Source organism: Mirounga leonina, unplaced genomic scaffold (genome assembly GCF_011800145.1).
Source record: "Mirounga leonina isolate KUSES-001 unplaced genomic scaffold, KU_Mleo_1.0 Mir_96, whole genome shotgun sequence".
Classification (NCBI taxonomy): Eukaryota; Metazoa; Chordata; class Mammalia; order Carnivora; family Phocidae; genus Mirounga; species Mirounga leonina.
This window is the reverse complement of record NW_023270871.1, coordinates 9,065,803-9,093,735: the sequence shown is the minus strand read 5'-3', so window position 1 is coordinate 9,093,735 and position 27,933 is coordinate 9,065,803. Positions and strand designations below refer to the sequence as shown.

The following is a 27,933-nucleotide window of genomic DNA, read 5'->3' as shown; positions in this document are numbered from 1 at the left end:
TCTGAGAGAGGGGATTTGCGTCTCACTAAGGATCCCTAACAAAAGGTCGGTAAATTTATGGCATTGCCATAATTGCAGGGATTTGGACAAGAATTTGCTATGACAGCAGTGGGGAGGGAAAATTAGTTTGTGAACATGTCGGTGAGGAAGTTGTACTTGAGATCAAAGTATCCCCAGCAACTCCAACGGGTTTTGAACTGAGGAGAAGGAAATCTTTGAAGAAAAACCTAATCATTAAAACAAATGAATTGGAAATGATTAAAATAGACGTCAAAAGTCCTGAAGCATCAACAGTTCTAGGATTATGATGTTCTAGACATGCACTATCACTCCATCACACTACCTTCTTGTATTTTTCTATAGCAATCATCATCTTTCAAGTCATCTTACTTATTTAAGGTTTTCCGTGTCCTTCTCTGGAATGTGAATTCCATGAGAGTAAGGCACTTGTCTTACACCTGCAACACCTAGAACATAGCTGAGACATATTAGACTGTCATATAAATTTCCTGGGTGGATGAACAAAGTAATGTCGGAGCAGAGTTGTAAAGGCTAGATAGTGGTGTGCCAAGTAAAAGTTAGGGTAGAGGTCAAAAATTGAAGGAAAGAGTGGGTCTGTTTTAGAGAAAAAAAAAATATATGAAACTACCTTGCTCTTTCACCTCAGGAAACCCATTTCTCATGATCTGAAATCTGTCCAGCTCATTCCACTGAGAAGCATGACCCAAACGTGGACTTGGAAAATTGGTTTTAAAGTAGCATATTTCCCTCTGTTACGGAATAGAAACTTCTGGGCGTCTCACTCAGAGTATAATAGATTTAAGCTTGACCTAGATAGGTTTTTTCAACTATAAATGGACTCCTCACTCTTATGGGTATAGGAAGGAGGGAAGAACACTTAGACAAGATAAAGAAATCTCTTGTCCATGTCTCCAAACTAATGACTATGACATCAAATGGTTCACAGACTTAACAGTTTGAATCGAAGGCCTCTCCTCTTCTGCAAAGAGAAACTGCCATATGGCCTACATTGTGGTCTTTCCATTTACACAACAATTTAATATGCCTGGTTCATGATGAAATACCAGCTTCCGACTGGGAAATTAAAGCAGATTTCGGCTCCTCTCAGCAAGCAGGCTGCAGTTTGATATATTCTGTAAACTGGATTCTGTATTAGCCAAGGGAAAGGATTGGCATAGTTCGGAAACACAGTTGGACTTGTTCAAACGAGCATTTCGGTGCACAGATGCTAAGTCTCTTTGGAGCTATGCTTTAGATCACTTCGCTTCTACTTAGCTATCAACTAAATATAATTTTTGTTTCAATTCCTTTTAATTTTCATCTTTACAGTAATTTTCAAAAATGTTTGTTGGGAAAGAAAGACTTCCCATTGAGTGCCCTTTAAATCAGAGAATACCGTATCTGTGACGGTGCATGATGGATCAAGTATGGCCTCACACAGACTGAGAATCAAATGTTGGCCCTATTACCAACTAGTTATTTAGCTTTAAGTAGGTTAACCGAATTCTTTTAGCTGAGTGCAGTAGTCTGTAAAATAACAATAATACTACTCACTTTATAGGCAGTTCCACAGGATAAATGATGGCACTTGTGTGAGTGTGTGTTTGTGTGTGTTCATATGTGTGTAAAATGCTAGGTGTGGTTTGGTAAAGTAGATGCAGACACAAAATGAAACATTAATTTGTTATAATAGTCCATACCCACATCAGCATATCCACATTTATCTACATATCCATTTAGTAAATATTTGCTGTAAGGTGGTGTGATTACAGTGATTGAACCTATCTTTTAATGTCTTTCCATTCTCCCAAGGTCTGAGATAACCATGAAAAATTTTCCAGTGACAATCTTTAGATAGATTTCATGGTCAAAGTGGATAGCTAGTAACATTTTCACACACAGTTGAAAAACTTTGCATTCCTCTCATTCACTTGTCTACTTTGAACTTACTCAAATTTACTCTTCCGGCAAGCCTGCTCTGAACTGCAGGCTGGTCCATGCATCATCGCTCCTCTTTCTGATAGTAGTCTAAGCTTATTTCTATCTTTTTATTGCATATATTGCAATTAAATTATCTGTGCTTGCCTACTAAACTGAATCTCTTCAAACTTCATAACTCTATTCCCTGGCCTAGGGTTTTGTGGGTCTTCAATAATGTGTATTGAAATAACCATCCACACACAGAAACATCCATACATGTATACAAATATATTTTACTTTTTATTCATCATTTCTTTCCCTATTCCACATCAATATTTCCTACTTGATCTATTGACATAAAATCGTTTTCAATCTATGGCATAAAATCATTTTCAACCGATGACATACCAGTCATGAACATTAAATATTGAGTATGCTGTAAATGACATCATTATCGACTACATATCAACAGCCTATGCTTTGACTAATATTCATTTGTTCAACAAGCTTTATTGAGACCATATTTTAAACACCAGGCACTAGGTCCTGTAATCAGTATGTCTTCAAGAAAGCAGACATGTAGGAAATCATATAGATATGCACATCAGTATAATTCAGTTAATTAACATAAGATAAAATCACAACTTGAGATGGAGGAATCTGTCCAAAAAATCCTCTCTGAAGGAGGTGACAGCTATCTTGAGTCCTGAAGGCTGCGTGGGAGGTAGCGGATTGAGATGTTTGTGGAAGGAGCATTCCAGATGGAAGGGACAGCTAGTGTAAAGGCAGAGGATAGAGAAAGCATGGTGGTTTGAGGAAGTGCCCATACAGTGTTCAGTATGTTTGGAATGTAGAGTGGGAGGCAGTCAGTAGCAGGAGATGAGTAAATGCGGATCTATGTCTTGGCAAGAAATCAGGATTTCATCCTACACTCAATGGGCAAGAGGGATGGGATGACCAAATTTGCATTCAGGAATAAGCGTTCTCGTAGAGGGAGGCACCCATGCAAGCAGATAGGAGAGTCTTAAAATAACCCAGACCAGAAGTAATGAGGATTTAAACTCATCTTCAGCAAAAGATGAGAAAAGACACTGAAGGAAAGAAACAGTGGAATTTATAGTCCAGCTGTTTATGGAGAGTAAAAGAAAGGGAAGATTTACAAATGGCAGCATGCTTTGGGTTTGGATAACTGTAAATATGATGCTATTTCACATGATAGTGAATATAGATAAAACAGGTTTGCAAGGGTAGAAGTGGGAGGAAATGAGAGATGAGTTGGGTGTCGAGCTTGCTGGACTACGTATTTTAAGTATGCAGTGGTTATATTGGTCATATATCCAGTTTCTCACCAACATCTGCCACATTTGCAGTTATTTAATCCATGTGTTTATCCACTGTCTATTTGTTGAATTGATGAATGAGTGCCTGTGCATCAGGCAACTTATAAATGTCCAGGAGGATCAATAGTCTGTTTGCAGTACCAGAGACCTCCAATAATAAAATGAAGATTAAGATGACTCTGGTTCACAATAAATTGGGAGAATTAATTTCCCTTATGAAAGCTGCCACTAACATGAGAGCAGAAAAGATGGTGCACTGACCTCACAAACATGAGGAATTTTACAAAATTGTAAGACTGCATCTCTGTTCCTATTATAACCTATTATAATTACTTAATCTCCTTCCAATTTCATCTACTACTCCCCAGCTCTTCTGAACCAGATCCTAGAGAGAATTAAGCCCTATTGTCCTAAAGAATATGTTACAAATAATGAATTAACTTAGCACATGTGCATCTAGAATGGCACAGTTTGTGTACCATCCTCGTGAGAATTCATAAAATAATCACTGAAATGATTTTCTTTGTTGTATGTTTTAGGTGAGGAATCCTAGCTGAGAAAGTTCCCCTTCCTCCCCCTAATATTAGAACAACCTACTCCCCATAAAAAGTATTCTGAGCTAGTAATAGGAAAAGCAAAAGAAACTTGATGTTCCTCTCATTAGGGGTCCTATTCAGTTTTCTTATCTACCTCTCACAAGTTTCTGGCTTTTCCACATTTACAACTACCATTCTGTTTCTAGAACCATTGTGTATATTACAAGATGTTTCTGTTCTCAAAAAGGCCAAAACTATAGCTGAAACTTATAACATCTAGAATTTGTATATAACATTCTGAAGTTACATAAATTGTACCTAGGACAGAGGAAAAGAAGTCTCTATCCCGTTATGCTAATACCCTAATTGTCAATTAGGCTGTAAAAAAAACACTCTTAACAGAATGCCTCCAGCTGTCTCTGCTGAGGAAAAGATAATTCAGCCCAATGGTGGAAAGATACATGCCATCATTTAACATTTTTGTGGGAAAACAAAGGATGCTGAGAAGATGTATTGGACCCTAGGGAAACTTTTCAGCAGGATGAACTTTGGCAATGAGAACAAGGAGAATAAAGACAAATCTTTGACCCTAAAACTGATCACTCAGCACCATTTACCACATATATATTTTGAGATTTTAACATTAGACTAACTCAGTAGTCTGGAGCTTAGAGAAACATGAGCTCATAATAAAATTAACAATTATTAATATTTATTCATGCCATCTCCATGTATCATGATGGAAAGCCTTTTATTATAGCTGCATCCCTAAAGCCCAGTGGGCAAGCTGGTGCAGGTCTGTGTTGGATTTTTCACTGGTCTATGATGAAGTAAGTAATATAAGCACAGTAGAGTAGGTTATCCTTACATGTGAGTTTATTGAACTGTCCTGTCTTTATTCTATGTTTATTTTTTTATTTTGAAATTACTCTTGCTATTTCTATATTGAAATATTTTTTTCTTTTATGTACTGATGATGACGGATTTTTTTTTTTTTTATCTTTTTAATGTCTTTTTACTTGTGTCCAGATCTGGGAAAAAAAATGTCCTGACCATACCTTGGTCCTAATTAAACAATTTTTTTAAATATGCTACTGGTTGATGTCTAAGTATATCATAACTACTCATTAATTTATTCATCCTTCAACAAATATTGAACAACTGCAAAGTGTCAGCTGCTATTGTAGGTAATGGCAATCCAATAGTGAGGAAGAGAAATTATATCCTGCCCTCATGCAGTTTACAATTCCCATTCACAGACAATTAAAAAAGAAAAGAAATCAATAAATAAAATAATTTCAGATAGTTTAAAATGCATTGAAAACAATAGAACAGTTTCTGGATGAGGGTTTTCCATGTATAGTTTTTGCACGTTTTTCAACTGGGCTAAAATGGATTACCCCCCCCACACACACTTATCTACTCTACGGAGTTAGTCATGGCCATAACAGTAAGCATGTTGCTCATTATGCTCATTATGTAGCACTGCTATGTAATACGTATCAGGCATATTTCATTCTTTTTTCTCTACCAAAAAAAAAAACTTTCTGCTTTTATATCAAAGAAAATATTATGAAACTTAACCATACGTCCCAACACAAAAGAAACCATCATATGTGGGTCATAAACACTTCCCTAATCATATTATATAGCTAGCCAAAGAGAAGAGCTTCTCTATATTATGTTTTTGCATATCTTCAAATGCTTTTTTGTCCACACTCACTATCAAAAAGCTCCAAATTAATCAAACTTTCTGTCATAAAAAATTTGCACATCAGTACTATTTATTAACACTAAATTTTTTTTTCATTTTTTTTTCCTGTATCTAAGTGCCATGGACTTTTTAGCAGACCTTTTTTATTCTATTTAATCAAACTAGTAAACGAACTTGAGTTACCTAACACCTGAATGGGAAAGAAAAATAGATGGAGCTTTCAAAAAGGGTTTCTAATGTGTTTAAATATTAGCTTTCTCTTATTTACAAAGTGATACAGTGTTTCAAGATTATCCCCCAAAACTGCATAATTAAAACAAATGTCCCAAAGAATTTAATTATAGGGCGCCTGGGTGGCTCAGTCGGTTAAGCGACTGCCTTCGGCTCAGGTCATGATCCTGGAGTCCCTGGATCGAGTCCCGCATCGGGCTCCCTGCTTGGCGGGGAGCCTGTTTCTCCCTCTGACCCTCCCCCCTCTCATGTGCTCTCTCTCTCTCATTCTCTCTGTCTCAAATAAATAAATAAAATCTTTAAAAAAAAAAAAAAAAAAAAAGAATTTAATTATAGATGCTTTGATGTCCAAAACATAACTTTAAGATTCTGTTGTCAAGATGATGCAAAAGTTGTACAAAGACACAAAGCAATAGCACATTTGCCACCTTGGACTTTTCTTTAAAGATTTATTTATGCATTTTAGAGAGAGAGAGTGCAAGCTCGAGTGGAGGAAGGGCAGAGGGAAAGAGACTTTCAAGAAGACTCCCCACTGAGTGCAGAGCCCAACTCCCCACTGAGCGCAGACTCCCAGGACCCCGAGATCATGACCTGAGCCAAAATCAAGAGCTGGATGCTTAACCAACTGAGCCACCTAGGTGCCCCAGCCACCTTGGATTTTTAGGGCAGGGTTTATGGAGATAATGAGCCCAACAGTATGTCCTCATCAGCATTGCTGTCAATCCATCAGTCCGGTGCTTTTAGGTGAAGGATTTGCTTCTAGCATCTAGAAAGTAGAGGCCAGAGATGCAGCAGAACATTTTGCAATGCCCAGGACAGCTCCCAACAGCAAAGAATTATGTAACCCTAAATGAAAATAGGGCTGCAGTTGAGAAACCCTGGTCTAGAGAGTCTTGTTCAATTTTATATATTGAAATACACATCCAATAATTAATACAAATCTGACAACAAGAATAATTATCGTTTTTGCATTTATTTTGTTTTCCTTCTGAGATCGTTTCAGCTCTTCCTTCATTCTCACTTGGTCTCTGAAGTTTCAGTTGTCATCCTTCCTTCTGTTTAGGGATTTCTGCTAATAATAATGATGGTGTAGAAAATAGCAATGGATGGGGCGCCTGGGTGGCTCAGTTGTTAAGCGTCTGCCTTTGGCTCAGGTGATGGTCCCAGGGTCCTGGGATTGAGCCCTGCATCAGGCTCCCTGCTCTGCGGGAAGCCTGCTTCTCCCTCTCCCACTCCCCCTGCTTGTGTTCCCTCTCTCGCTGTGTCTCTCTCTGTCAAATAAATAAAATCTTAAAAAAAAAAAAAAGAAAATAGTAATGGAGATATACCTCGATAAATCAATATTCTAGGACTAAGTTATTCTTGTTATATTTAACAGAATTTCATTTGTTTTCAATTGATATTCTCTTAAAATAGATTAATATCTTTCTTTGAAATACATGAGTATACTTTTCTTTTCCTGGCATAGTATTATAATGGATTACATATCTTTCATCTTTCAACACTTATTTGTACTTATTTTAAATGTTTTGTGGTTTGTTTGTTTTGGGAGAGGGGGCATGGGGTGCAGAGGGAAAGCGAGAAAGAGAATCTCAAGCAGGTTTGTCTGGGAAGGGGAGAGAGTTGTGACATGACCTGGAAATTGCAAAACAAAATTTGTTCCTGGTTAGAATTAACACTGACTGAATGTTTGATAATTATTAAGAAATTATTGTTAATTTTTAGGTATAATAATGATATTATACTGAGTATATTTTAGTAATGCATAGTGGAACTTCCCACTTGAATTAATATATTCGCAATTTACCTCAGAGTAATCAGGGAGAGGGGAAATATGTGAAGTATCAAGTGAAACATGTTTAGCTCTGAGTTAATAATTGCTTAAGCTGGGGGGTGAACATATAGGGATTTATTTTACTATTATTATTTATACTGTTCTACAGTTCATTAGACTATGATGTTATACTATCCTACTTGTATTCTAACAGTATGCTAGGATACTATTCTGCCTTTTTTAAATATTCAAAATATTCCATGGTAAAATCTTAAGAAATAGGAAAGAAACTGAGCCCTTTCTATAACTTTTATCCTTTAAGATGTGTTTCTTCCATCCCTACCTTCTCCACAAGCCTGAGAAGAAAATACTGGTTAACTGAGTACCTGGTTAAGTGAAGTTTCTATTAGATATAGTTTGAAAAAGATGCAGTCTCATCTCAGTTAAGCTTATAAATGATGAGAAGATGTCTTTTCTCCAGCATGAGAGTCAGACCATCTCTGACAGGAGAGTTTCCCCAAGTCCATTTATCATACTGACCAAGTAGGTCAGGAAGGAATTTTTTTAATGTAGTTTAGATAAACTGTTGGGGCGTTTGACCTAATTCTTCAGCTCACTTTGCTTGAAATCACAAGCTAAAACATAGCTTATGCATCTTTAGTCCACTGATTGCTATTCTTTCCAGATTTTATTTGATTCAGTTATGGTAAAGGTCATCTATTTGGAAGGGAAAAAAAAGTCTATAAAACCTAGAAGTTGGCAGAGTTTTTCTGTAAAGGACCAAATAGTAAATATTTTAGGCTTTGTGGACCACGTGTGGTCTCTGTTGCATATTTATCTTTTATTTATTGTTTTACAAACTTTTAAAAACATGAAAACTATGCTTAATATAATACAAAAAGCAGCAAAAATGTGAAGGTTGGATTTAGCTATAAGAATCTTGATATATCCTCTTATTTTAAAACTAACTGTTCATCCAAATTTAATTTATTCTGAATAACATAAGCAAAAGCATCTGTGAAATATATTTTACTTATTATTATTCCTTTAATGCATATGCATTTCACTTCTATCACTTAATACATACTACTAACTAAACCAACTAATTATTGATGTGGATCATCTTTTATCATGAATACATACTTGAACTTAATACACAAACTTTTTAATTCAGAATTTAAGTGTCATTTTTATGATTGTAATTATTACCTTGAATTTGCTTATTTGTTGTCCTATAGAGTGATGCTTCTTGGAGGGGAAAGATATCAACAGATATTTACCTGTGTTAGGATTAATTTGTGAATGTGGCTGTTTTCTGGGTGAGGGGATGGTAGTAGGGTTGCTTTGTGTGCCTAATACATTTTTGTTGTTACCTTGCACAAAAAGAGATTTCCAGCTGACCTCTCTACTGATACCTTGGAGTACTCAGAAGTAGAAAATGGAAACTCTGTAGGTAGGATATTAGTTTTCTACTCACTTTAAGGCCTCTCTCTGACTACTCATGTACTGGGCTTGAAGAACTCACTGTAATCTCTCAAGAGTGGGTAAGAAAAGAAAAGGTAGAGGCTTTTAACAAAATGGACCGGAATGAACATCTAGAAAGAGGTCACAGATGGAGATGTGTATGAGTCCGGCACTTCCGGGTTGAGTGGCATTGAGTCAAGCTCAGGTTAGCTGAAGTGGTAGAGCCTATTGTAAGGGAACACAGAAGAAAGGAAGCACAACAAACCACCCCAGGAAAGTCAGAGGCTGACTTTGTGGCAAGAGAGAATGCCCCTCGGGAACCCATAGCAATTCCAGTACCCCAGGAGCCATTTTAGGGATACACCATTCCCAAAACTTAAGCAGTCTCTGACTTTCCTAGCTGTTCATTCCTCACTTTCAGGCTCCCCATGAGAGGGTATAATTAGGCCTGTCAGTCACAATCCAACATAAAGCATCCCCATCAGGAAGAGTTCTCCAGCCAGGCCATCCTGTGGGCTGCTGGCCAGGTTTGGGATACCTGTCTTTGAGGTAGGCATCAATCATGGCTGTACTTGTTAATACATATATTCAGTTATATGATGAAAGCTTACCAACTTGAACACACACAAAAAAATACTGCTTCTAACCAATTTTATAAAAAGGAGCTATTGGCTTCATGTCAGAAAGTGTTTCATGAAATGAGATTTTTCTCTGGATGCCAAAGTTTTGCCTGATTTTTTTCCAAAACAACCTTTTATCTTATCTCACTCAAAGCAGAAACCCTATAGTGGTTTGCCTTTACCTCTAGGTTCAAAATTCACAGATGCCTCATCACTTTTCAAGTCCTTTTGAAGCTTCATTTGCAGTAATTCTTTAAAGAGGTCACTTTTGTTCTAGATGCTACAGCTTTATTTTAAGCAAATCCCCATCATCTCATACCCAAATTAATAATTGTGAAACTTCTTTACAAATCTTTTTTTACCTGCTAGGAGGCCCCCTCTCCATTCATTTTTATAAGCCAACTGTAGATTAATATTCCTGTATCAAGAAACAAAAGATTTGAGAGAGAACAAGTTTACCTTTTAGAGAAACAGAGGCTGAGTGTTTTTCCCATGTGTGGCAAGATATTGAGACAGAACTCCCCAGCACTATTCCATTTATTCTTTCCTAAAACAATACTTTATACACAAATTCCTTCCTTCAGAAATCTTGCAATAATATTGTCAATCAAGACCAAACTTCTTATCTGTGGAGGACTATTCTCTCTGCCTACTGAAACTCCTATGATCCTGAGACGGCTGTTCTTAGAGTTCCATGGAAACCCTCTACCCAAACTCTCCTCTGCAACTGTGCTCAGGACGCTATTCCATCCACCTTCTTTCCCATCCCATTTTTCTGTCTTCTGCATCCTCATGGCCTGGGCAATGCAATTCCTACACTGTTTTCAGAGCCTACCTAAGCCTTCTCTTGTCACCAAAAGTGTATAGAAATCGATTACGACAGATGATGTATTATCTGGATTTTTAGATTTCTATTAGGTTAAAGTCCCTAGCAGACACTTTAGCTTTGGAATTATTCTTAAGCTGGGTTTATATATTGTGTTTGGATTTCTAATTAACTATAAACTCTGAGGGGTTTTTTATTATTTCTTTTATATTCCCCATAGTTTCCTTCAAAGATCATTTGTTGACTTGAATTTATACCATCCCTTAATTTCCATTCCTTTTTGCCACCTTTTTCCAATTTTTTTTAAACAAGGAACCCTGTTTTAGATGTAAATCTGACAGCTACAAGACTTCTTTTCCCAAAAAAAAGCCCATCACTGACATCACCTAAAACCTTGCTAGAAATATGCATTGTCAGCACCCCCCTATTTACTAAATCCGAATCTGCTTTTTAGCAAGACATGCAGGGGATTCTTACGCATATTAAAGTGCGGGAAGCACTGCACTAAAGATTCCAGTATGAATCAGTTAACCATTCATTGTTACATTGAATAAACCAAGAAAGTGTGTATTTAAATCCCTATTTTATCATTCACACATGTATGTGTATACGTGAGTGAAAGAGACAAAGAAAGAGAGAGAACCAGGGGAAAATTTTGGAGACAAATAACTGTTTTGCTGTAGTAGACTTGCCTCATAAATATCTAGTGAATATATTTTCTGTTTAGACTATTATTTCTGCAGTACTTTTCTTTTTCTTTTTCATTTTGTGTAAGCATATTAAACCCCATAGGAAAACAGAGCTGTCAAGATATCACTTCAAAAAAAACACACTTGATGTAGCTAAGAGCCAAAGTCATTTGATGAATTTTTTAAAAGCTGGCTGCTTTTTAAAGGCATTTATAATTCAAGGTGTTTGATTAACTTTTAAAGAGTTGAGTGTTGGTAGATTTAAAATCAAAAGGAAAGATTTGGAGTAGTCCAGTGGATTTTTAAAGATGGATAGAAATCAGGAGAAGTATGGTCTTACCCTTCTTGGCTTTGATATTTTTTATGTGATTTTTGTTCCAATCACATAACAGATCCCCTTTAATCTTCTATATGTCACATGGACTCACATGGGGCTATCAGTGATTGTTCTTTATCTACCCAACAGATATCCTGAAAATTACTGAGATAGTCCATCAAGTATTTTAACTTGTGAAAGACAAGTAGTATAAATATATAGTAGATAACAGTTTATGAGTAGTATTGTGTAAAGCAGATTTTATGCAGACATTAGGCAGTTGAAGAGGTCACAGTAGAATTTATAAATATATCCATCATAAGGAAGGGGAAGCGGTGAGAGGTTTAGAAGTGGAAAGTATAAACCTCAATGGAAACATCTGTATATCCAACAGAATGAAACAATCATGTCACAAACATGTTTGTAACCAATAGGAACCAGATAAAAGGTAAGAGTAATGTAACTTCTGGTGGATAGGGTCCAAACTCCTCAAAAAGATATGGCTATTTAGAATGTTGTGCTCAAGTGTGAGCACTGTTTTTTTTGAAACGTATTTGCACACTGGTGTAAATCGTTTCTACTTTTCATTTATTCATTGATTCATTCATTCTTTATTTATCTTTTTTTTTTAAGATTTTATTTATTTATTTGACAGAGAGAGAGATAGTGAGAGCAGGAACACAAGCAGGGGGAGTGGGAGAGGGAGAAGCAGGCTTCCTGCCGAGCAAGGAGCCCGATGTGGGACTCGATCCCAGGACCCTGGGATCATGACCTGAGCCGAAGGCAGACGCTTAACGACTGAGCCACTCAGGTGCCCTCATTCTTTATTTCTCAAACCACAATGATATTATGTGAGTAAATCTATGGTAGGTTTTGTAAATGTGATGGTTGTACTTTTCATTAAAGACCTATTAGTTTAGAGAAATAATCACATAAACAAGTAAGTCTGAAAATGTGCCATAGGGTCTAAGATGCATGATTATCAAGCAGAGTGGAGACACAAAGATCATTAAGAAGGGTGTCCATGGGTGTGAACTCATCTCATTTGAGACAAGATTAAGGAATTGGGATGGTTAGTTGATGAACAGATTGTTTACAAGAGGGTGGAGGGTGTGGGAGATGATAATTATATTTCACAAATTTGAACAGTTACTTGATATATGAAACATTATTTTTTCCTTTGTTCCAGCAGGTAGAGTCAAAATAATACAGCGAGAAGAGAGGGAACATAAGGGGGAAAGGCAGGGACCCATGTTTCAGGAGTGCCCACTCTGTACTAGGCTTGTGCCAGGCATTTTGTAAGCACTATTTTAGTTAATCCTCGTAACAACTTTGCCCATGCTTAACCCGTCTGAAATGCCACTACTAGGCCAATATTCAGAGCCACAGGTGATCATCCTAATTGCTGTACGTTAAGAGAGATGAATTGACCAAACGTATGGGGGAGAGCTAAGATTTTTTTGGCAAAGCAATAACTTTAGATGATATAAATGACAATAGGATCGATGGTAGAAGGTGCTAATAATTGTACAAATGTGACTGTGTCTGTGAGAACTGAATCATCAGTTATATCCTTAGAAAATAAAGCAAAATTGGATATTCTAGTTATTAGACTATTGTAATATATATGCATAACTCTTCTTTTATAATATCTGAATTTTTTATGAATATGTTATAACCAATCTGTTTCAGAAGCTTATAAAAGATGTGAAATATTTCTTTTTTTTTAAGATTTTATTTATTTATTTGAGAGAGAGAGTACAAGCAGGAGGAACAGCAAAGGGAGAGGGAGAAGCAGGTTCCCTCCTTAGCAGAGAGCCCAGCCCAATTGGGGCTTGGGACCATGGACCCCGGGACCATGACCTGAGCTGAAGGCAGACACTTAACCAACTGAGCCACCTAGGTGCTCCGTGAAATATCTCAAAATATTTCAACTACTACAAATTTACATCTATTGAACGTTCTATTCTATTCCAAATTCCCTAGATTGCTATTCAAATTCATGTGACATCTCAAGTGCTTCTACCAGCCAAGCTTGATATGCAGATTGATTTAAGCCAGATGTTACCACCTCCTATGCTGTAAGAGGTGATATTTTACTAGTTCACTCGTATAAATATAGAAAGATTACAAATACAAATATAGAAAGAAAACAAGAAAAGTGTTATTTCCTCTTGCACATACTATGAGACACTGGATTAGGAGCCTAAGTAATTTACAGGAAATTAGTATTTTGATACAGAATAGAGAATTACTTTTATTTCATGATATTGAATACAAAAAAAAGGAAGCAGCTTCTTGCTTGGGTTACTATGAGCACCAAGTACAGATGTTCCTATAAATTCTAGAAACTCAAGTTAAACATATTACCTTACAAATTTCTGTCATAAATTCCTGGTAAGTTCCTGCATTACTGCAATGTTAAACTCTGTTTTAGGGGTCACAGAAATATTTCTGAGTTGCAAAATTCTTGACGCCATTTATAAAATGACTTTATATAGGTGACAGTAATGTCAGATAGACTGAAGTGCTTATAATCAAGGTTAACTGATGTCAGCAAAAATAGCCTGGAGCTGTTGATATATCTCATACCCTAAGGTTTATTAAAATATATATATATAGTAGCAGTGAGTCAAATTTAATCTTCTGGGACATACTCCTCTTTATAATGTTGAAATTGAAAACAGTTTTCCAATGTGCCTTTGATAGGGTGCATTACTATCAGTTTTCCTCTTCAATAAGTGAAATAACTTACCCTGTAAAGAAAAACGGGAGAATCATACAAAATTAAAATTAATACGTCAAGTCCCCAAATACTTGTGCTCTGGATTATAATTTAGAAATTTGTGTCCAGATAAAGGGACTTATTTCCAAGTAAATTTGCACTAAAATTGTTAAAGCAGTGATTGCACCCCTGGGAAATTCCTAGTTTAGTTCTCAAAAAGTAAACGAGAAGAAAATAGATTGGAACAGTCAACATGGTCTAGAAAATATGCCATAATATTCTTTTAAAAAGCTTACATCTGTAAGATGCACTTAGTTTGTTCTTTGGGAGTTCAATTTTATTTCATTGTGTATTTTACTTTTTGTGTGAGGTCAATCTGAGCACCCAAAAGCAAGTTAACTTTCTACCTGGTGAGAAATGACATTGTCTACGTTGAAGAAAATATTACCAAACATTCTAGATACTTTCTTCATTATAGATATTGCACAAAACCCACAAAGATATGTTGTGTTGCTTAGACCAAGTACATAAATCATTTGGCGAGTTCTGTTACAAAAGGGAGATACCTCACAGGGGAACCAATATAACATTATCTAAAACTTAAAGAATAGAACTTAGTGCCTTGGGTTCATCCACTATCATTGATGTACTCATAAGCATTTTAAAATAATTTTCTCTGGGCTCAAAACTCAAGGTTGCAGTCACTGGGAGGGATACAATAATGTCATTGTATGATTGCTGTCTTTAAAATGTCTCAAACCAGTGAGGGAGGTAAAGTAATCTTTAGGAAACAATTAGAAAATCCAATACAAGAAAATAAAAGTAGTGACAAACTAATATATACATAATTTCTTAGGAACCTAAAGGATAGTATGAGATACAGATGAATAAAATGGTTTTTCTTTCTCTGTTTTTTATCCAAACCCAAATACACACACACACACACACACACAGAGTAAATACACAAAAACTCTGTAACACCTGACACAGGACTCTCTTCCCTCAGTAAGCAGGTCTCCAAAATAACTTAATATTAATCAAAAATTAATTCATGGAGAAGCAACTGCTCCATTCACATACTGAATCTAGAAATTCAGTTCATGAAATCTAAGACACTTTTATGATCAGAAGATTTGCTTTTTTCATTGCTAAATGTGTGGCATTTGTTAATTTTGTTATTCATGGAAGAAACAAAGAGACTTTAAAAGAAGGGACTATTTAAAGTGATTTTCACACTGACCAGGGAGTCTACCTTCACTCCTCTCATGAATATACCTTCATTTGTTCTGTTTCTCACTACTAAATTATTGAGGAGGTGCCAAGAAATAATGGCTGAAGAATTTTGTGTTGCCTCCAGAACTGTGATAACATAAAATTTCAGTTGTTTAAGCCAAAAATTTGTTTTAAGTATGCTGGTGGTTACTGATGAAACTTGAAGGGAAAGTAGAGGGAACTTGGAATATATATATCAAGGACTGTGCCCAGGGAGGGAGCAGATCTCCTGGCAGAACCCAAGAATAGCTCCCAGCTGAGACCCTAGGACTACAAAGAGCCAAATGAAAAGTGAGGGAGAAAACAGGTGATGCATATCTATGCATACAAAGAGCCAAATGAAAAGTGAGGGAGAACCCAAGGCTGCATATGGTACAAAGGACTCTTTGTCCCTCACTCCACATTGCAGAGCAGCCTGTAACCAGGCATTTATTCTCCTGAGGTTCTTCTTTGAAAGCAGTTGAAGAAGGCAGAGAACGGCTAAGAGAGATTATTAGTGACCCTGGAGTAAAGCCTTCCCCATTCTGGCATTTAAGGAAGTAAGAGAACAAACTGCCTATCTCTTTGCTCTAAAGAGAAACTCCAAATCAACAAATTATTCCACATCACCAGATTTTTCATCCTTAAATGTGAAAGAATGTGAACGGATTACCTGAAGAAACCATTAAACATTCAAGGAAAACCTCTAGGCACAGAGGCAGAAATAGTGAAGAGAACGAATTCAGAAAACAGAAGGGGACTAAGATATATATAAAATAGAAAAACAAAAGCCCTTTTTTCTCTTCACTTTCACAGTTTTATTGCAATATATTTTACATATATATATGTTTATATTGTAGTATATTTACCCATGTAAAGTGTACAATTCAATTTTTTAATTAAATTTACCAACTTATGAAACCATCACCATAAATCAGGTTTAGGACATTTTCATCACTCCAATAAGTCTTTGTACCCATTTATTGTGAATCTCTTTTCCTACCCGCTGTCCCGAGCAACCAATAATTTGTCTCTATAGATTTGCCTTCTCTGGATACTTCATATACATGGAATCATATAATCTGTAGACTCATGTCTTGCTTCTTTCATGTATGTTTGTGAAACACACTGAGGCCTGTCCCTGTTGTAGCATATATGCTTCATTCATATTCGGAACTCTTAACACCCATCAGGAGACAGTGGACATTACATCTATAATGAAAGAGAAGGATGTAATGAGAAAGAAATAAACATAGGAAAATGGAAAGCATTTGGAAATTAAAAATATAAGTGCCAAAACAAAAATATATTAAAAAGAATGGAAGGTAAAGTTGGGGAAATCCCCTACTGTCGTAATCACTACTAACAGGTTTGCATTCCCTCATATCCTTTTTTTAATTTCCTATTCTGTGCACTTAGATATTAATTTTATAACTAAAGGTTTTTAATTAAAGGTTATGCACATCACAAAATAAAAATAATTTATGTAAAGAGAGGTTGAAAAAAGAAAAAAATGCACATCTGCATAAAGGAATATTTTTTCATCCAGAGCAAGGCATATTGGTAGATGTCATTAGCATTAGGATCATTTTTATCAGACTGTAATTACAATCTTGTATCTTTCTTTTCTCACTTAAGCTTTCATGACCATTCTACTGTTATCACACTGACTTTAAAAGCTTCACTTTTCATAACTGCCACATATTTCATCCAGTGGCCTTGTACTTGGTTGACTCTTGACGACATTCTCGCATTTGCAGATGTTTAAATAAATATGTATCACCGTGTAAACACTGTTCTAATTACAGACTATTCCTCAGGTTAGATTGTCCAGTGAAATTTCCGGGTTGAAGAGTATGGATACTTTTTAAGATCTTTGTTATATCTTACTGGTTATTTTCCATGAGGTTTATAACCTAACCATTCTACATGACAACTTGCACAGATTTGAAAGAAACACTTAGCAGTAATACATTTCCCATCAGCTTATTCACCATAATGTGCCAATTATAAATTTATAATATGGCATTAGTACTTTAGTGACCAACAGGAATTTAATTTGGGGATAGTGCTGAAAATACTTCCTTTTACCACATTGTTCAGATTAAAGTAGCCAGCAAATTCCATGGTGTGATAATATGCTTTATGTTTAAATATAATATAGATTCATCTTTCTACCTACACCAGTACGCACACACACATGCACATGCACACAAACGTGAACATTCCACAATATTACTTATTAAATTTACATGTTTACCAGCATGAACAACAACATAAGTGGTTGCTTCAGTGGCATTTCCTAAAATGCTATCTTCCCAGATTGGTTCAGATGTGCTTCTTAATACTTCCAGAATGCCCACAGTCTGTATTATTGTTCTTACCAGATTGCATTTAAATGAACTCTCAATTAAGATGAACTCTTTTTTTAAAAATCATCAGTATATAAGTAACACAAAAGTAGATACTCTGTTTGATTCATATTTCCAGCCCTAACATCAAATACATAATGCCTACCATGTAATTTATTCACCATGTTTATCAACATGAACTGAACTTACTTAAATAAGTTCAGGAGAGTGTGAATTTAGGCCCCTTTCAATAATTATTTTGCTTTTATTTCCTTATGTTAGGAAACTATGCATTACAGAAATATTTCCGCCATTTCTTTTTTCAAATTGGTTATCTTGAAACTAAATTTTTAAAATATTTTTAATTTTTTAAAAAAATCAAAATCTATAGAGTTGAATTAATAAATTTAGGGAAATGAAATAGAAAATTATCACTTATAGATTTATTTAAGTAGCAAATAAGGGAATCCAAATTTGCAAATGTTTATTTTGGAAATCTAATTCTCAAAAAACAATTTTTCTTAGAAATTACTGAAACAGAAAGCCTCTCTGTGCATTTGGAATGTAATTTTCTATACCAATCTCATTGGGAATATGCGAACTACATAAGGCATGCCTGAAATGCATTCCTCAGAACCTATGGTCCAGTTTTTCTTGATCATAGGACTTTCTAGGCCAGTGTTTGGGTTCACTTTGGTTTCTCTCTATATCATATGATCTGCTTTTTGCCTTCCAAACTTCATAAAAATCTTGTCTGATAACAGTTTCTTCCAGTATTCAACTCCACTGTGGATTTATGATTCCCTTTTCTACATTTTTATTGTTATTTCAGATGGATTGGAATGAGGGCTGAAGGATAGGTAACTCCGTGTCAGCTTTCCATTTGAACTAAAATCTTTAACTGTTTAACAATAAATATCATTTTAAGGTTGAGTATTGTTAATTGGATATTTTTGTCAGAAGGAATTTACTGATAAAATAGAAAATGCTGCCAAACATTGGTTGATCACACCATGAGACTTTTTTTTTAAAATTGTGGGTCTTAGTGGTCTTTGAAAGTAAACTACCAAACAAATCTTCCCTTCTTGTATTTATAGAGATCTGCTTGCTGACCAAGGGCCGCCGCACTGCCAGTGTTCGAGCTGATACATATTGTCGTCTTTATTCACTTTCTGTGGACAATTTCAATGAGGTCCTGGAGGAATATCCAATGATGAGGCGAGCCTTCGAGACCGTTGCCATTGACCGACTAGATCGGATAGGTACTCTCTTCAGTTTTCTACCTTTTTTGTGTACAATTTAGTTATACTTTAGTGGACTGATATATGTTTGCAATCGTAAGTCCTAAATGCTATAGTAGGTTGCCTATTAATTAGCATAGAACTAGCAGTTAGCTCTAGCCCTATTTCTACTTTCTCTTCTAAGTATTCTGGGTTTATTTAATCATCTCTATTTTTACTAGCTGCTCAGTCTGATTTCCCCAGTGATGCCAAAACAATTTGAATCTTCAGGTAAAAAACAATGATAAAAATTTTAGGTAGCACTAAAATAGAACTAAAAATATAATAGTATGAGTCTACATTACAAACCAAATAATTTTACTACAAGGTTTAAAAAAATTTTATGTATCAACTTTACATTTTTAGCTGTATATTGAGAACTGAAAACTTGTACATTTTATTTGTCTGAGTAGAAACTTCTGGAAACATTTGTAATACAGACTCATGCAGGAAAAACCTTCCTAGAAGTGCCCGACATAGATGCTTTACTTTGTAAACATCAACTTATTTTACAGTCTTCTCTGCTCTCCAATAAGAATATATAAATTAGACCTTATTAGTTACACTAGTTTAAAGATCTGAAGAATTGCTATAGTAAAGTTAGAACAGATTGGCTTGCTATTCCCTTCCCAAGATATGCTGGAACATTCTGACGTCAGAAGGTGGTATGCATTCATTTTCTATACCTAAATCCTCTTTCCCCACCCTACCACGCTCTGCCCCCTTTCCTTGCTTAACTCTACTCCATTCATAACCTGGGTTTAGACATCCCTTCCCTGTAGAAATCTTCCGTGACCTCCTACTGGCTCCTAGGCTGAGTATCCTGGGTATGTTCTCCCATCCCCCTAGGAATTTCCTCCATCACAATACTGCTTTTATCATTGCAATTGCTCCAATGATGCTAAGATTTGTGAATGTAGAGATCATGTCTAATTCACTATTACATTCACAGTACCTAGTACACAATGAATATTCTTGAAGCGAGCTGGTAGGGAAGGATGAAGGAATCAATGATCTCAAAGGATATGGGGTTGGGATCACTTGGAAGTAAACAAGTGCTTCATTCTTATTAAAGGTAAGGATCACTGATTGATGTAGTCTTATGTCAGCTTTTCTTACGCACTCTGTGTCTTTCTTTCCTTTTACAGAGTGGGATGACAGGTACATTAGGCTCTGAAATTAGATTAGGAGAAGTAAAGGTAGTATTTGGACATTATCATTAGACATAAGACACATATTAGAAATTCACATTGACAATTTAGACATGTAATAGGACATAGTATTGAGAGAGACAGTGCCCATAAAAGTGGGTATTCCTGAAAGCATCTTTATTTAATTTGAAAATAATTTACCTCTCTGTGGTATGTGAGTGCTCATGGTAGAGCTAGAGACTAATTTCTGAGCACATGCGTTTTTTTCCTAAGCCAGCTAGACATTTTCAGAGAAAGCGTTAAAATCAGGGTATTTTAATAGAGAATTTCTGTTAATCTGATCAGCTTTACTCTCGTCTAACTTATTCCAATTAATTTTTATAAGAAAGTTTGCATGAAATGGTTTGCAATCAATAATGCAGGCAATAAAATTGCTAATAAGCACCAAGCATTTGCAGTTTTGATCCTTATAAAATTCTAACAGTACATTAAAAAGTATAATATTTCTCCACAAGTTCACAGATATTTACATTACAAACTGTTGACTATTCACATGATCACAAAGAAATATTATCCATTCTGTGGCTATTGCTTATACATGTAAGACCATATTTAGTTAAGGCAATATGCTAAATAAGCATTTATATTTATTACAGATATAGGAGCTTTTGTTCTTGAGAAAATTAGAACATTTCTATAAGGAGAGACAAGCATTTATTTCGGCAGTCATTTAAAATGATAGTTTTCCAGCATCCAAGTAAATTATAACAAATATTTCCATTAAAAAGTATTCCTTCTAACTCTAACTTCATTTAGCAATATGGCAAGCTGATTCACTTTTCAGTTACGATATTTATCTGGGGATTATTTTATCAATGATGTCACCAAAAGTCACTAATTTCCCCCTTTCATCGATCTAATTTTGATTCTATTGTCATCCTGCCAAAGAATGTCTACTTACTGCAAACCACTCAAAAGACAATGGCAGGAAGGAGAGGTAATGCTTACTGAGGTTCTAGAGGGAGCTGAGAACCTGCCATACACTGTGCCCCTTAATCCTCACAAAGACCTTTCAGAAAAGGAAAGATTATGAAATGGTTCTCCACCTGGCCATGCATAAAAATCCTCTGAGGAAATATGCTTTTAAAGTACTGAAATCTGGACCCCGTGTCTGGTTATTCTGGTTTAATTAATACGGTTCAGATGAAAATCAGTATTTTTCAAAGGCTTCAGAGATGAGAAGACTATGAATGTATGGTGGAGGATCACTGGTATAGGGCACTGGTCAGAGGCAAAGGACTTGCCATAGGGCTCCTCAAATTTGCACGTGAGAATCTCCTGAGGATCTTAGTAAGATGCAGCATCTTGGTCAGCAAGTAGGAGGGGGATTAAGAGACTGCATTTCTAGAAGGCACTCACAGGATACAGATGCATGCCGCTGGTAAGAATCTGCAATCATATTTGCTGTTTTCCTTCCCCAGTCCTGTTTCTGATTAACCAGGCTCTCTTGGGCATTGTTCTAACCTTCCTCGGTCCCGTTCTCCTTCTGGGTGAAACAGGCTTATAAACACATCCACCTCCAAGGCTGGAGGATTAAATAAATTAAGTCTACCTAAAGCCTTTTGTAGAGTAGCTGTCACAGAGCAAGTGTTCTATTGTCCTTTCCTGGAAGAAAAAAAAAAAAAGTAGCTTTAAACTTAAATTTTCATTCCAGGCCCGTCCTGATCCAAATGCCCTTTCTTCTCCCACTCTTCAAAGTAGCCCTCAGGTCAGATACCTCCCTTTCTCCTGTAAGATGGCTTTTGCCACATTACGCTTTTCACCTTGGCTTGCACAGAAGGTAAGATTTCCCGGGGAGCTACAGGAAGCGTGAAGGGCAGGAGCCATCTTTCCGTTCGCGTCTAAAGGTGAGTACTTGGCTTTTAAGCGTCTTCTGTGAAACCTGGGCTTACTTCTGTTGCCAGGGGCCCCTCTCCCCTGGGCTCGTCACCCGTCATCTGCAGGCTTTCTCAGGGGCTCCCTCTCTTTCGCTGACAGGAAAGAAAAATTCCATTCTTCTGCAGAAGTTCCAGAAGGATCTGAACACTGGCGTCTTCAACAATCAGGAGAACGAGATCCTGAAGCAGATCGTGAAGCACGACCGCGAGATGGTGCAGGCAATCGCCCCCATCAGTTATCCGCAAATGACAGCCCTGAATTCCACCTCCTCCGCCACGACGCCGACCTCCCGCCTGAGGACACAGTCTCCGCCCGTGTACACCGCCTCCAGTCTGTCCCACAGCAACCTGCATTCCCCCAGCCCCAGCACACAGACCCCCCAGCCGTCCGCCGTCCTGTCGCCCTGCTCCTACACCACTGCGGTCTGCAGCCCTCCCGTACAGAGCCCGCTGGCCACTCGAACTTTCCACTACGCCTCCCCCACCGCCTCCCAGCTGTCACTCACGCAGCAGCAGCTCCCGCAGCCCCCGCAGCCCCCGCAGCCGCCCCCGCAGCCCCCGCAGCCGCCCCCGCAGCCACAGACGCCCGGCGGCCCCACGCCGAAAACCGACGTGCACAGGAGCACGCAGGCGCTCCACAACGCCAGCCTGACCCGAGAGGTCAGGCCCCTGTCGGCCTCGCAGCCCTCGCTGCCCCATGAGGTTTCCACTCTCCTTTCCAGACCTCATCCCACTGTGGGCGAGTCCCTGGCCTCCATCCCTCAGCCCGTGACCGCCGTTCACGGCCCGGGCCTTCAGGCAGGGGGCAGGGGCACCGTGCCCCAGCGAGTCACCCTGTTCCGACAGATGTCCTCGGGAGCCATTCCCCCTAACCGCGGAGCCCCTCCCGCACCCCCTCCGCCAGCAGCCGCTCTTCCGAGAGAGTCTTCCTCAGTCTTAACTACAGACCCAGAGGCAGAAAAGCCACGATTTGCTTCAAATTTATGATCCCTGCTGATTGTCGAAGCAGAAAGAGATACTCTAATAAACTGAGCATCTTCTCAGACCCTATTTTATTCTGTCTCCTGATAGATTCCTATAGCCTACTATGAAGAGATATTTTAGACAGCTCTGGCCTACATGCAAAATGTAAAATATATAAATATATATCTACTATTAAATATCTATCTAAATTCCCAAGAGAAGTTCAAAAGACCTGTTTAGCATTCAGTGTTACATGTCTTCCTTTCTTTAAATCATTAAAGGATTTAAAATGTTGTTGTAAGATCATTTATTTTTAACCTACTTTTACTGAATTCCTTTGATATATGTATTTCTCTACTTTAGGAAGAGTCCTTGGATTCAGTGGAAACAAAACTCTGATTTTTAAAAGGCAACTCAAGTGAGCTACTGAATAGCACCAACCAAAACTTCTTTCATTAGCTGTGTCTCTGCATCTAAATTGTTAATCATTAATTATGGAGAATTAAATAGCAAGTCCCATTTTATAGATTCAAATTGTATTTTGGTGCTTTCAATTTTGAATTAGGTTACAGAACACGCCGTATGCTTGGCCACGGTTGGAGACTCGCATTGCCACCGTTAGGAATATCTCTAACCTCAAACACGTTCATTGATCTTTCAGAAAGCTGAGGGGATATTTGTCTTCATGTGTTATCGGACTTTTACCAAGACTCAATCAATGTTAGTTGTAAATAACTTTTTCAACCCAAATAAAAATAGCTATTCTGTGCTGTATGAAGGTAAAAGTCATCACTTAAGAATTTAGTTTTATTGCTTCACTTCAAAACTTAGAGTTTGAAATTTTACAAAACCTAATTGTGACAGTTATTCAACTGTAATGCAATGGCTTGAAACCTACAATATTATTTTAACCTGCAATGTTTTATGCAAAACTGTATGCTCAATTCTACAAATTGCTTGTATGACACCAAAAAATCATTACTTTTCTTCCTTCTTGCCATAACCAAGCATCTGAAAATAGTCCCTGCATGCTTTTTGGGGGAAAAAAAAAATATATAGGTTCAGATCAGTCACTGTAGGGAGAGGCTTACAATATTTCTCATTTCTAGAAAAATATAACCATTCATTAATTGCCTATCTTAAAATTCCTATAAGGCTGACTTGAATCTCTGACTTAAGTCTAGAAGTGAGGTTTTCACTTTCATTTAATATTATTACTATTATTACTATTATTTAAATAATGATTTGTAAACCACAGCTTGATTTGGAGTTGCCAGTGTGTTCTGTGTCTTTACTGTTGGTAGTTGGTAGTTTACCCTGGTGTTGATTTAAAATAACTAAATACACGATAGCATCATGTCTGTTTGGGAACACACATTTTGTTCTATGTATATTGTAATAAAATGGTTAGTAAATCTTAAGGCATGTGGTGACTAACATAGCCCTTAGATAGGAGGTTTGTTACTCGGAACGTGCTGGAAAATGTATGGACGTGATGACAGAAAGCAAGGGGCAAACTGAATGTGAGCATTGTTTGTTTGTCTGTTTCCTTCTCTCCATGATCTGTGAACATCTGCTGCTTCTCAGAGAAGTCCCTTAGTAATCATTTGTGCCTAATGCATCCCACAAATGTGGTGGATGACTGGAACACAATTGGAAGATTCCTAACAACCGACTTCTGTAAATAACCCAAGTTAAGAGAATGACCTGAAGTGGAGGTCTTTGGTATTTTTGACACTGGTGATACATTCAAGAAGAACTTAACAAAGGTCACACATTAAATGGGGCAGGGCCTCCAGACAGACTTGAGGACAGAAAACAAAACTAAAGCAAAACTCTAAAATGGATCCATGCTGCCTGTTATGCCTTTTACGGATATAATACCTATAATACCAAAATGAGTTGTTATGTTTCCTTTCTAACAGATCCCAGCTTGTGTGGAAGTAATCAACAATGCTACTCAATGTAATGCTGTCATTAACATGCTGGTGACATCTGATGGCATGTCAGGAATGGTGTAAGAAGGGGATTGTTCAGTCTACCTAGAACCTATGGGAAAGCTGCAAGACCATTTACATATCAGTACAAAACTCCTTTATTTTATTAAAATATTGAGAATTAACTTCAATTTACTAAGATCATGTATTGGTCCTTTAAATTATTAAAGGTTTACATTTGATAGTACTAATGGGTTTGGTAGTGAAATATTTTTATATATAAATTTTTGGTTTTTTATTTTGAGCACTATTGAGAAACATAAGCAAAATTGAATTGCATGGTCTTTCAGTGCAACCATAAAATTTTTATTCACTTTGTAACAGAATGGACAAAAAACTAAGGTTTATATGTTAAACTAAAAATAAATGGTACAGGGTAAATTATATACATATATATGTATGAATATATATGCTTAGATTAAGAAAAAAAATTGACTCACATTCCTGTAATATAAAAGTCCATTGCTAGTTGAAAAGTGACCTCTTTTCTCTGTACATAGTTAAGCCCATGAGTATGGAGTTTTAATCTGTACAGAAAGAAATGTATTATTGAAAAGATTGGTCTTTCTGCTGCTGGGAAAATAGTAGAATAGCTGATTCTTACAACAACTGTTATGATCAGGGACGAATTAGAGTATTTCTTTTGTCTTTGCTCAAAGCCATACATATATAAATATATATAAAGATTATTAATAAATTCAACAGAAAATAAACTAACATCATGAATAGTTTATTTTATCAATATACTCTAATCAAATGTTTTGTTTTATTAATGAGTACAGATTTGCCTCTTTCTGCCTTTACATTGTAAGATCTCCAAGTAGGCTTATACTTGATAGTCATTATAAACTTAATTATAGATAAGCCCATGACTGTAGCGAGGAAGGTAAATAGAATGTGGGTTTCCCAGTTGTCCCTGTGTTTTACCTCTTCCATATAGTACTAGTTGAAGTCTACTTATTCTTTGCTCTGTACCTCCTTAACATGTGGTTGTTGCCCAATTCCAAAACACAGTCATTTCTGTGCTATTAGATTTAGAGATGGAAAAAAATCACCTTACAATTTATTATACAATCCTCTTTTATGACAGCCTTCGCCCTTGCAAAGGCTTTTGATAGTGATAGAACCTCCCTTTACAAGTGGATTTTGAATCAGACCTAAAAGCCTGACATAGCGTTTATTGCATTGAACGAAGGATTCTTGAAAACTGTAAGGATAAATGGCAGGAATGGCAATAGATTCTATTTATCAAATAAATAGCCTGTCTCCGGGTCTCAGGGACCACTCCATAAGTGAATGATTCCCTGACGGATGCCATCCCACTTTAAAATGGTGGTTATTTTGCAATTTATAAACTTAAGTGAGCATAACATCTGCAGGACATTACAAAGTACACAGTCAAGTTAGGCTAGTTCCTAAAGGACTTGGATAATTTAAACAATATGATGTGTTTTAAACTTTAGATGTTATTATTTTAAATCCTGAATTATTTACACTTTAAAATAGAAGCGATCTCTATCATCTTTCAGGCCTATTTTTAAAAGTCCCCATGACTTCTTAAATTTAAGTGTTTATATTTGTTAATTATATAATTTTACTATGCTACTTTGCTCTTATGAATTTTACTTTCATAATTTATGACATTAGGCTGTGTGAACAAGATTTATCTCCTTGATGCCTCTATCCTTCTAGAATTTGTGCCATAAAACCCAAGTCTGATTATTTTATTCATCTACACTACACCTAGCAAAATTTTATGACATGTTCGGCCTATTTGAAAATTACTTATGCTCTGCAATACAAAAGAAATGTAGTCCTCTTAGAATAATTGGATGCTGAGCATCAATAGCTATTTTGAGTCCTGAAAGTAATGGTCAAATTTTTAAGCAAGTGTGACTGGCTGCATGCACTAAATTGTTAGCTCGGTTCTATAACTTTATTTAATATGTCCTCTTTCCAGGAAAATAAGATGGAATAAAGAAAATTTGCTGTTGTATTCAGGGTTAAGTATGCCTGCTACTGGCACTGGGAGGGACTTTCTTAAGCAATTTTGGTTCTGTCCTTTTTAAAAATGGCATCTATTTTTTTTATAAACTAGCCAACAATGAATTCAATCATGAAGAGAACTCTTGCTTTTAAAAGGGAGCAGAGAAAGTATAAATTACCTTACTTAAATTCATCAAGGATGCAGGAGCAAATCCAGCCAGAAGACCCATATTCTCCTCCTCCCATTTTGGAGTTTTTGGCCAAATGCCACATTCCTTCCTTCCCTGGGGGCAATTAACATTTCTGTTAATACTTGTCACTTTGTTCATCATCATTTTCTTTATAGCTTCAGGGCATGAAAAACATGAGCTTTTCTATATAGGAAGAATTTCATGGCATATTCACAAATCTATCACAAGACAAAGGTAATTCCATTATGTTATTCAGAAGAAAATATTTGCAGTTTTGTAATACCTGGCTGCTTTTCAATTTTGAATACTCTCCCAGTGAAATCATTGCTCCCTTTTCCCCAAATTCAAACATGTTCTCTCTGCCACTGAGCCATCAGATAGGGAGATGGTCTCCTTAAGCGAGGCCAGCACAAGGGTAACAAGGCTGAGGCCTCATGCACAAAATCTGAAGTGGCCCAAATCTCAATAACAAAAGCAAATAATATATTTTTTAAAGATTTTATTTATTTATTTGAGAGAGAGAATGAGATAGAGAGAGCATGAGAGGGGGGAGGGTGAGAGGGAGAAGCAGACTCCCTGCTGAGCAGGGAGCCCGATGCGGGACTCGATCCCGGGACTCCAGGATCATGACCCGAGCCGAAGGCAGTCGC

At 36.7% G+C, this 27,933-nt stretch overlaps 1 protein-coding gene across 1 annotated transcript in view; it reads left to right on the top strand.

Annotated features, from left to right (window-relative positions):
• The window catches only part of LOC118006383 (potassium/sodium hyperpolarization-activated cyclic nucleotide-gated channel 1-like), a 359,980-nt gene extending 336,847 nt beyond the window's left edge, over window positions 1–23,133 (top strand). The window contains exons 7-8 of the mRNA XM_034999004.1: window positions 18,876–19,040; window positions 22,247–23,133. Coding sequence (XP_034854895.1) covers window positions 18,876–19,040; window positions 22,247–23,133 — 1,052 coding nt within the window. The remainder of the gene's footprint in view (window positions 1–18,875; window positions 19,041–22,246) is intronic.
• The last annotated feature ends 4,800 nt before the right edge of the window (window positions 23,134–27,933 follow it).